Genomic DNA, 12,041 nt, shown 5'->3' on the forward strand with positions numbered 1-12,041 from the left:
TTTTGTTTTCCGATTATATATAATCAGAAATATTCTTTTGATATTAGAACCAATATACAGGCCAGAAAAACTATAGGTTACTGAACTCCAAATGACGCGTATTCGGTAGGAAATGATCCATCTCTTTTTCCGAATGTTGGTTATTCGGTGGCTAGGTACTTAGTTTTATTTCCGATTATATATAATCTGAAATATTCTTTTGATATTACTACCGAATATACATGCCAGAAAAACTATAGGTTACTGAACTCCAAATGACGCATATTCGTTAGGAAATGATCCATATCTATTTCCGAATGTTGGGTATTCGGTGGATAGGTACTCAGTTTTATTTCCGATAATATATAATCGGAAATAATGTTTGTAAATTACTACCGAATATACACAATCTATTTACTAAAACTTGGTTTCTTATGTATATAGGCATGGATCTATGACCACTTCCCTATCCTGAAGTTGGCCGGAGAGAACCCTGGGTGGTGCAAAGGTACTCATAGAGGAACAAAGTATATATTTGAAGACAACCGTTCTAGGACAAAAGAGCAGCAGTTGATTCGCATGAGGGAGATTTTGGACCAATTGAAGGCCTCGGACGTATGCTTTGATCCATACAAGGAAGATCGAGCCAGTGGGCATATAAATGTTCGGTCGGACTTGTCCCTTTATTTTGGACCATTGTGGCACCCCACAGGATATGTGATGTATAATCCCTCTAGGGTGATGCACAACACGGGTATATACAACATCAACCTGTGGAGAAAATGGGGGATTACTAAAAATTGGAGTTGGAGTTGTGCTCTTCTAGTGGTGATAATCTCACGATTGTTCACACAGGCCCACCTATTGTTCTTGATAACTGGGATAAGATGAATGACTTCATTATCGACACTGGTAGACGAACCACCCGAGGTGATGAAAATTCTCCAGACTATATGAGTTGGTATAACAACGTATCACATCCTTTGGTTATCCGTGAAATCAAATCCAACACTACTGCGGCGGGTTCAAGTTATAATTGTATCATCAAAGACAAACCAGCTGGTTATGATAGACTGGTGCGTGTTCTTATATTTTTGTTCATTTTATATTATTCCTATAAATCTTAGGTAATTACCGTTTGATGTTATGTCATTACGTATAAAAAACAGGTGAATAGGTTCAAGCGTGTTTCCAAAATGTTAACTGCATGCCTGAAGAGCGGAAATCCCATGCCAGCTGAGAAGATCAAAGAGGCTAGAGACCTAGTTGATAATATGGATAACGAAGATTATGCTGCCCAGTTTGGGGAGAAAGTCACGAAGAGGCATCCGCCGAAGGTGGCAGTATCAAAGACGGGTAAAAGAACTCGAGCTTCATCGAGCGCTGAAGGTGCTCCAACTGAAGGTGCTCAAATCCGTGGTCGTGCAGGACTGGGAGGTAGTCACGGTCGTAAAGTAAAGAAGAGAAGATAAATGACAATGATATGTGTTGTACATTCGGAAGTTTGGGTAACTAAGTTTACTTCCGATTATTGCAAGTTCAAAATTTGAAAAGTATCAGTTTTTCCCAAATTCTGATTTTTGGGCCATCGTACATTCGGGACTTTACAAAAAAAAATTATCCTACGAATAATATAGTCGTGTTTAGAAATACCAACCTAATCGGTAGATAAAAATTTAAATTCGCTACCGAATGTCCTATTCGGAGGGAATACGTTTATCGTTAGCACCCGATTGTAGTGCATCATTGATACGAAACCTCAGCGGCCATATTTTCAGAAACCTCAATGGCCATATTTTCAAAAATTAGAGCCGTTAGAACTCTAATCTATATAAGGAGGGTAACCCCTCTCAGTTATTTTTGAGTAAAAAATCAGAATGAAAAACCTTTTCAATGGCAAGTCCATCATCAATCGACAACATACTTCGAAGATGCAAGCGAACAACTACATCAATTTCAGCAATGGAAGAAGAAATACAAAAAAGGAACAAACAACCCAAAAAAATTAAACCATCGTTAGTGGCAACGAAGGAGGAGGAAGAGGAAATCAAGGCTAAGAAGCGAGGTCAAGAACAATTCCATCATAGAGAAAGATTAAAACAAGTTGAGGAAGAGACCGAATGGATAAAAAATTATTACATTGTGAAAGATCTACCCAAAGAACAGCAGGACGATCGTATATTTTGGATTAACGTTTCATTGGGTCCTTTTGTTGGTAAGTACAAGAAGCCACGCCACAATTATGAACCATCCCATGTTTCTTCAAGGGTGCACCATGTTATAAAATTGTGCACCGAGTACAACCGTATTCTTGCTAGGCACAGAGACGACAGGTTTGCGGCACAAGATGCTTATTCCAAGTGGAGAGGAGAGTTTCTACATTTCGAAGCCGCGTTGATTGTTGCATCTCGGACTGGGAAAAAAGAATAACATGTGATGTTTGAGTGCTGTAAATTCAAATTTTTAATATTAATCGGCGGTTTGATAAAATATGGAATTCCCGAATATGATTAATCGGATTGAAGTGTTATAATACTGTTGTTCCGATTACATAGTTTCAAAAAAAATTATAGCCGTGCCTCGAAATACCCACCAAATCGGTAGATAGATATTTAAGAGTTCTACCGATTATAATATTCAGAATCAAAACGTGTATCATTACCAACCGATTATAATATTCGGAATCAAAACGTGTATCAAAGAGCCCGATTCCTACATTCGGGAGACAACATTGTATTTTTTGCGACCGATTAAATCATATATCTTCACAAAAAAGTTTCCAAAAAACTTGTACAAATTACATGTTCGAAAAAAAACGATCAAACATCGTCATCATCCGAGGGGATCAATTCGAGTAACTCAGCGGGAAAGTTGTTGTCCATAACGCGATCCCAATCAACCATGTTGGACTCATATTGTTTCACCCAATCCTTGCAATGGTTCATCGGGAAGTAATCGTGCCACTTACTCAACGGAGGTAACGGACAATCTTTCTTTACTCTTAAACCGATAAAATGCATTTCATTCACAAATGCCATTACGATTCTTCTATCTTTAACCGACTCGTCGCAAGCCGTTCTTGTGGGTGCAAACGTCATGCTAAGTCCATACATAGGAGGAACAAAGAAATGTACCACGCAATTCAAAACGTCCGCTAGGAGATATCCAAATTTAGGCATTGTCATCCAATACTTGGATCCGATTGTCTTCAATCCCTTTCGGCACTTCACACGCGCAACTAAGTCTTTGAACTCTTGTTCTTTGTCGTATCTATCTCCTCGCCTCATCATCTCCATATAAAAACCCTTGTCCTTCACTAGTTGTACCGCCATCTTATTTCTTAAATATTGGCATTGGGTGACATCTTCGATATCCGCCTCTCTAAAGTAACCCATTTGTTCCGTAGCAACGTGAAACCCACAATTTCCATCCCCATCAACCTCGTCGGTCGACAAAACAAATGGAATGATAAGTGGAGGGAGTTGTTCCAAATACTCTTTGTATATTGTATATGTGGATCGATTTGGTCTTCCATTAAGATCTCTAGGGCAACGAAGAGTACCTTTGTCCTCTTTTATAGTAAGAATTTCCATTGGTTGGGTTTGTTGCGAGGCGTTCATTTGCTCAACAACTTCTTCGACAACATTGGGTTGACTTACTTGAGAAGGCTCTGTAGAGATCTTTGGCCTTACTTGTCGGGTGGTTGGTCCACTTTGATCATTTCTTGGACGACCTCTTTTCTTAGGTTCCGGCTCATCTTCAAATTCGGCTTCCGAACGCTCGTGCCTAGACAATATTCTTTTATTAGACAAATACTCCTTCAACTTTTCTTTGGATGGTCCTCGACACTTCGGTGTTCGGCCTACCGGTGTTCTTTTGCTTAATAGGTTCATCAACCTCCCTTAAACAAGGGTGAAGGGCTTCCTCCAAATTATGCATCAATATTTGCTTTTTGGTGCCGTTTGATGTAGCGTAACGCTCGGCTATTCGTGCACACAATTCCGACTCCAAGAAAGACGGACCATCAACTACCGGGGTGTTCGGAGTGAAATTTAATTGCTTCCAAAATGGATGAATATCATTGATGTCAATCACTTCAACATACCTACCCAACTTATGACGACACGGGAGTCCAATACCTATCATATCCTTGCAAACACAAACCGTATTCTCGTCATCATAAGTTTTATATAACTTCAATTGTTTCATCATGCGATTTATTGCCCATCTTGAAACTTTATGAACAACTCCCCTTAGAAGCAATTTTTCCTTAATATGTTCCATCGGGAATTGGTGTACACTAAATTGCATACATTTCCTAATCTTTACGAGATCACGATTGGTGAATTCATGGATTGCTTCTTGGATCGACACAACTCCATTTTGACTACCAATTAGTATTTTCTTTAGTCGACCATGAGACCCCTCCGCAATGCTTGTCGCCTCGTTCTTGAAGTTACGATATTCATATGTCCATGCAAACACAAACCTCTCCTTAATCGTTAACCATTGTTTTTTACAATACTCAACCGGTTTTGGGTAGTCCGTGCCGTATTCATCCTCAAATTTCTTCAAGTTACATTCGTAAATTTCCTCGGTCATCGACCAAACGATTTTGTCCCATGCTTTCATGAACATTTTCCAAATAATTCCATCCTCCTTCCACTTTTCTTCAAATAACCTATCCTCTTCCTTACGTTCTTCCACGGTTAATTTACTAATGCGCTCATCCTCTTCCTTTGACCTCTTGGTACCCTTCCTTGGTCTTTTAGCTTGGAAATGATGATGGCAATTGGTTTTGAGATTGCATTGAATGTGCCACGTACATTGCAAGTTTTGGGCTTCCGGAAACACTACCGCTATTGCATGCATTAAGGCTTGATCGTTATCCGTTACAATAACCCTTGGAAAATTATCACCGTTATAAATGGACCTCAACGTCTCCAACATCCAAATGAAACTCACATTGTTCTCATGATCCATTAAACCCCATGCAATCGTAAACGTGTTTTTGTCCCGAGTATAGCAAGCAATGTTCAACAACGGCATGTTATACTTGTTTGTCTTATAAGTAGCATCTATCAACAAAATTTGATGAAAGCATTGAGCCAATTGGATCATTTCGGGATGTGCCAAAAAATACGAACCACTATACCATCCTTTTCTTCCCTTCTCAAGGTGTAGCCGTGTAACTCCGCTAACCACTCCGACCGTTCTACCGTTCTACCTCCCATTCAGTCCTTTTGATCGTAGCTAGGGCCGACTTAATTGTATACAAAGAAGACAAGTTTTCGGGTCGTCCGCCTTTATTTTACCTAAGATCGCACTCGCTTTTTGGATCCGCATAGACCTCACCGTCTGCATTTGATGTGGTTTTAACTTGGCAACCATTACATGTCCAATTAAATCCAACGGATCATCATGGTTGTGACAACCGTTATCAACTTTATACATTTTATACTCTTTACCTTTAATACCATCGGGCTTATAGAAGACAATCTTAAATGGGAATCCTATCTTCTTGGTATTGCTTCGGTATTTCCTATTCGTCTTCCGTATGTACTTACTATTCTTTCCCTCGTGACTTTTTCGCGTCCCACCTCGCTCACAAATCATTTCAAATCGAGTGTCACTAACATGATTACTTTGAACTACCACGCACATGTTATCTTTTGCCTTGTTCATAAGTCATTCCTTTGCCTCCTTCTTACTTCCAAATGTCTAAACGTGCATAAAACAAAACAAATCTAACAAGCATAACCATTTAACAAATAAATTTTGAAAAAAAAGAAAAGTAGTAATGAGTATACCAAATCGTTTGCATAATATAGGGAAGTGTCGGGCCTCAAATAGAAATCATCAACAAACTCTTCAACGACCTGCATATGAAAGCAACAAATTATTATACAATAATCGGAGGTTATTAAATAAGTCAAACTGCCGAATATACTATATTCGGAATCCTATCGGTTACCCAAAACACCCGATTTATGCAAATGAATGTACACAGTTTACTGAGTGCAAAAAATGATATAATCGGAATCTAAAATATATAGTAAAACAGCCGAATATAAATAACCTGGAGATAACTTTAATCGATAAACATCCGATTTTCAAGTTTTCAGATATTTTATTTTGAGGCCACTGTTATATTCGGCAGTCAAATAATGTTAAACTATTACCGATTGTAAAGGATAAGAATACTGAGTTTTGAAATTTTTTGAGGAATTCGTTTTTGGGGCCATTCGGAGGTAAATAACTCTACATAACTACCTAATGTAGATTTTTTTGGAAAACCAATTTGGGGTTTTTTCTCATATTCGGTAGTAAACTACTATCTTGGAACTACCGAATATACATATTTGGTACTCAGTGTGTTATATTCGTAAGTTTATTCGAGAAATTATCTACCGAATCTGGGTAGTTCATGGCATTCAATGCATGCAATAATCGGGTTTTCTTGTTTACAAAAGCACACAAACGCATGCAAATCGAGTATTTAAGTTTCTTAACACAATACCGGTGTTTTACATGCATCGTTAGCTTCAATATCAGGCGATTCTCCATTTTCTTTCATGAAAGGGTCGTCTAGGTTTTCCTCTCCACAAAAGTTTGGATCATTCAACATATACTCCAAATCGTCTTCGCCATGATTCTTACCTTCTTCTTCATATCCATCCATTTTTGTAGTGATAAAATGGGTTTTCCCTTTTTTCCTTCACCTTCTTCTCTATAACTCTAACAACTCAAAAATGAAACAGAAATCATTTTAATACTGCACCGACTACAATCGGAAGTCTGGGTAAATTTTTGTCTTCCGATTGAAATCGGAGGATAAAAATGTTATCATATCCTCCGAATATATAAGGATAATTTTGCCATTACGAATTACGCGAGATAAGGGCTGACTATATTTTCCCTTTGGATGACCTTTTTTGTTTTATTATTGGCGCCTAAATCCTTTTGAATGGCCCCTAAAAACGCGAGGTTCTTTATTAGTAAAATGAAAGGACTGCAGATTCTCCAAATGAACCACCACTAGCCTTTGTAATGCTATCCCTTAACTTCCTTGTTTGTAGGAAAGGACTGCAACTACAAGACCCAGTATCCCCAAACTGTACTATCATTCAACTATTCTAGTGCTATTAGTCTGCTTTGGATCCTACTTAGATCATATCTAAACTGTCTAAAAAAGGTAGTTAAATTTTCAGTTAAAAATCCTTTTCCACTGAAATAAATGGATAATAAAAAGAAAAAAAAAAATCTTAAAAACAAATATGAGAGAACATGTCTTTTGTCAATACACAAGTACTTGTTCTTCTCATCACTGTCTATACCTTTGAGCTGTCTAGAAGTAAACACAATAAAAAGCCTATTAATATATAGGGTTGATGTCTCCACCTTAACACCTTAGATCTTATCCAAAACTAAAGAAGTCATGAAATACTCAGACTCAGCAAAGACATGATCATTAGTAACTTCATCTGCTGTATGATCAAACAACAACAACAACAACAACAAACAACAGAATCTTCTTAAAGTCTAGATTTTTTTTTTCAATTTACCCCAATCAATAATTTTTGTTACCCCATTATGTCTAAAAAGTAGAATCCATAGATTTATAATCAATGGGGGACCCATTTTGAGTAAGACCCTTTATCAATCAGAATGTGATTCCAATAGGAGCAAACACAAGTGTGTTGTTTTCATGCTTTCTAATATCAATATCTTAAGTTTGAGTGGATCCAAAGGGATTTAGATACTAAAAATGAGTTCTTCTTGAAGAAATTCTATTTTCTGACTCTGGGTTCTTTCTGTTTCTTTCTTTCTTTAGCTGCTGCCTATCTATTTCTGTATCTATCTATTCTGAAGTGGGGTTTGCAAAGATGCTTGGTTCAGGGATGAATTTGATTACAACAATTATTGGGTTTGGAATGAGTGCTACTTTTATAGTTTTTGTTTGTACAAGATTGATTTGTGGAAGACTTAGAGCTGCTGATTCTAGACCTGTGTTTGAGATGGACTCTAGAACTGATCTTGAACAGGTAAGACTTTATTTTTTCATTCAATTTGAAATGGGCCTTCCTTTTTGTTAATGATTTTGTGTTTGGTTACTCTCTCTTTAGTGTTTTTCTTTTATGTTTAGATTTGGATGGTTTTTTCTTTTTTGCCCAGTATCTGTTTGATGTAAGAATTACTTTTTGATTCTGAAATTGAAGTGAGAGGCATTATGGTAGAACAATTATGTAACTAGATGTTGCATGTTCCATTGTTTAACTGAAGATTTGGATTTGATTTAGATGGTTTTTTGTGGCGGTATGGCAAGTAGCTTAGAGAAGTTGCAAACTTGTTCAATCCTTGACTAGTTCATTGAAGGTTTTTGATTCGAAGATAGTACTGAATGCAATTAGTAAGATGATGGGAGATGTCAAAGGTTATGTCATGTAAAAGATTTGAATTGAAGGAAAGCCTGATTGAATTTCGGGACTTCGATTTTTAAGTTTGGTTTAGTGATGGTAGGTGAGAAAGAAAAGTTTTGATTTTGGAGTATTCTGTGTATGCTTCTTGTATTTCTATTTATGGGAAGGCAATGTGTGTCAAGTATTGTACTTGACTTCTGAGAAAGAATGAAAAATTATTAGGAAGAAGTGGGGGATTACATGTCATACTTTTGATCAGTGTACGAATCTTACTTTTAAAGATTATAGAAAAAGGCATGTGTGCTTGAAAAGTTGAAATGGAATTTGTGCAAAAAGGAAATACCTGAAAAGAGATCTCTATTGACAGCAATTTGGCTGTAACTTGTAAGATTAAGGAAGAAGTGGATTGGATTTACGGGCGCCTAGGGAGAGCAATTTGTTAAGTTTGGAGATGTTTTTGCGGATGATTCCCATTGAGTTTTTTTGGGTTTGCGTTCCACATAGTGGTCTTCCGGATTATCAAAGTGGAAGTTTGTGCACAGAGCTTGTAGAAGATCCTAAGTGTAGCAATACATAGATAGTTGACACAAGATGATAACCCTTGGCAGGTTTTTGATGATATCCTTTTCTGAAGGTCGTCTTTGGTCGTACTTTTTGCTTTCCACATTAAGACTCAAGGGTTGTTATTGTCATAGAGAAAAAGATAAACTGCTGCTCTCATAAATGTGTATGGTGAATGTGCTAGGATCACTAATTAGGCGGAGTTTCTTTTCATCATTTGCTAGAGATTAGAGACAACAGGTCTCTTTTGTTTGTTTTGTAGTCTATTGCCCTCTCTCATAAGCAGGATCTGATTGACTGATTTGCCATGGTTGGAATTTATGCTCATTATTGGCGCATGAGAGTTGTGAAACTCGTAGTTTTGCAAGTGACTGGCTGGTGCAGAAGAAGGGGTGTATCCCTTCTTCTTATTTGTCTCTCTGTTGATGTGATTAGCTTAGCCAGCTCATGTTCTTAGTGGTTTTAGGTTATCTGTGACAGTCGTGTTGAAATAATGATAATTGTACAAGACAGTGGTTATGTTTCGCCAAATTCCATATTAGATGTGAATAGGATAATAAAAGAGATGGGAGTGCTGTTGCTGTTTCAAATAACTATGATCCTAATTTCATTCACAGCTTGTACATTCTCTCTGAATGAAATCTCATTATTATGTACTTTTGTTTCCCTCATATTTACTAAATGCACATTTCTGGAAGCTCGTATTGGTACTGTCTTTTGATTTCTGAAATATGTTTACAGCCAGAGCATAGGATTACTGGCCTGGAACCAGTGGTTGTTGCTTCACTGCCCACAATGAAGTTCAACCGCGCAGATTTCCAATCTGCAGAAGATGCTCAGTATGTGACTTTCTCTCGCTTCTCGTTTGTGTTGGTTTGTTATTCTAGCTACCTGGGGTTTTGGTGTCGTTTGGCACTGATTGTTGCTTTATGTTTTTCCTCATGATATTCTTTGTATGTATTTTTCTCTGTCAGGTGCTCAATATGTTTAGGAGACTATGAAGAGAAAGAGATACTACGTATAATGCCAAAATGTAACCACAATTTTCATCTTTCATGCATTGACGTGTGGTTAGAAAAACAATCAACTTGTCCAGTTTGCCGTATCTCGTTACAAGAATCATCATCAAAACCTGCAATATCACCAAGGTTCGGTTTACTTGTCCAATCTGTAGATGGTTCTCATGTGATTAACGATTATTCTCATCCTCAGCAATGGAGTCATCCTTATTATCGTGAACATTCAAACAGTAATTCAAGTAATCAAGGTCTTAGAGAACCTATACCGCGAAATTCTGACACTACTATTACTACGTATTCAATTGAAGTCGTAGAAACCAGGAGATAACCTGCTGTAAATTTGTTTCTGAAATGTTCATGTAAAGATAGATTTGACTGGTTTGATTTCGATTTTCAGAGAGATATGTTTCTGATTGGTTACACGATGAATTTAATTTATGTACTGTTAGAGTTAGCTAGCTTATATCAATATTTCCAAGTGTTTGTAAAGTGAAATTAAAAATTGCTTGTAGTTTGTAGGTTGGGTCTGTATATCTGTATTCTTATCTAAAGAATACAGATGAATTGAGAGCATTCTTTGAAGATTTAAGCTCGTATGTCTGAATTATGATTATTATCTTTATGTATATACTAGGTTAATAACTCTTGCATCCCCATTGTTTGTTTAATCTTTGATTTTTCGTCGAATTTCCTAAATTGCCATGTAACACGACCGTTAAGAGTTTTCTAAAGCCTTCCTAGTTTGAGGCCTATAGAAATTATTTGAGGCGTATCATTTTCTTCACCCACCAATACTAAAGAGATAAGGGGGTGTCTAAACTAAGTAAAAGTACTAAGTTGCTCTCACTATTAAAACCTAATCATAAGCGCTAAGCCTTATCCATCTAGATTTTAAATCCATTCAAATCCTATCAAAACTAAAACTCACTCAAACATTTCTTTCACAAACTAAAATTAAAACATGATTTCATCGATCAATTCTAACTATATCGATCGTTTTAAAGGAAATTTCATCATTTTTTTTTTGAAAAAAGAAAATCAAACTAAACATCGTCGATTGCAACCCATTACTCTTAGTTATACTAGTGATTGATTTCCCCATTCAAAATTGAAAATTACAAACAATCTTGGGTTTATGTGCTTGACCATAATCGGTTGACGTGTATGTCCATATTGAACGATTCCTATAATAATTGGTCTATGTTCATGACCACGTCAACCGATTATTCTGTATGTGTTTTCTGGTTGAAAAACATTTAATCAGAATTAGTTGATGTTCATGCCCATATCGTCCGATTTTGGTATGGAAAAAATACCAAGTTTTCAATATTTTGTTTTTTTTATTTTATTTTTTTATAATCAGATTATGTAAATGTTCACATAAACCGATCGTATAGCCTTTGATTTCTTATAAAGATCGATTCTGCATGTTAACCAATTTTTTCTTTCAGTTACTACTCGATCGTAGAATGAGTTTGAAATCATACTCATTGTAAAGCCAAGTGGTGTACACTCAACTTCAGTCCGAGTAAAATTTTTACTTAAAATGAAAACAATTTTATACCCGGATTAAAATTAAAATTGAGTATGAGTTTACACCCAATTTTTAAAATGAGTATGATTTCATACTCGGTTTGAAGATGAGTATGAATATGTTTTATGTTGTTCAACACCAGCAGATAATCAGTTGACGTGAAGGTTTATATCAAACGATCCTGGGTAAAGAAATATATTCTCGTTTGTTTTTGAAGCTATAATTGGTCTATGTAATAAAGTATCTACCAATTCTGAGTTTTGTTCATGAATAATGAACATCAACCATAATCGGCCTACAAGAGCATAAACATCGACCGATTCTTGGTTGATGATTTTACAAAAAAATAAAAAAAAATCATGTTTGATGATCATTAACATTAGTTGATTTCCGAGTTAACAAGATTAAACATTTGTTAATCAATCGAATTAACACTAACTAATTTGGGGCAAATTAACCATTAATTAAAATATTTTGATAAGGGATATTTCATTTTACTTCAAAACATTCCTTTTTGTCTTTTAATGG

General features: G+C 36.3%; 1 protein-coding gene across 1 annotated transcript; it reads left to right on the plus strand.

Moving 5' to 3' along the window:
* The first annotated feature begins 7,334 nt into the window (after positions 1-7,334).
* Positions 7,335-10,621, plus strand: LOC113301519 (RING-H2 finger protein ATL39-like). Its single transcript, XM_026550292.1, has 3 exons — positions 7,335-8,024; positions 9,702-9,799; positions 9,935-10,621. The coding sequence occupies exons 1-3, from the start codon at positions 7,866-7,868 to the stop codon at positions 10,305-10,307; spliced, it is 630 nt and encodes a 209-aa protein (XP_026406077.1). The 5' UTR covers positions 7,335-7,865; the 3' UTR covers positions 10,308-10,621.
* Positions 10,622-12,041: the final 1,420 nt, after the last annotated feature.

The sequence above is a fragment of the Papaver somniferum genome, chromosome 8, assembly GCF_003573695.1.
Source record: "Papaver somniferum cultivar HN1 chromosome 8, ASM357369v1, whole genome shotgun sequence".
Taxonomy (NCBI): Eukaryota; Viridiplantae; Streptophyta; class Magnoliopsida; order Ranunculales; family Papaveraceae; genus Papaver; species Papaver somniferum.

What these genes read in the sequence shown, in the direction of transcription:
- LOC113301519 (XM_026550292.1), top strand. Translation starts at nt 7,866, where the DNA reads ATGCTTGGTTCAGGGATGAATTTGATTACAACAATTATTGGGTTTGGA. An exon ending in CTAGAACTGATCTTGAACAG is followed by an intron (nt 8,025 to 9,701) that starts GTAAGACTTTAT and finishes ATATGTTTACAG; the next exon opens with CCAGAGCATAGGATTACTGG. An exon ending in CAATCTGCAGAAGATGCTCA is followed by an intron (nt 9,800 to 9,934) that starts GTATGTGACTTT and finishes TTTCTCTGTCAG; the next exon opens with GTGCTCAATATGTTTAGGAG.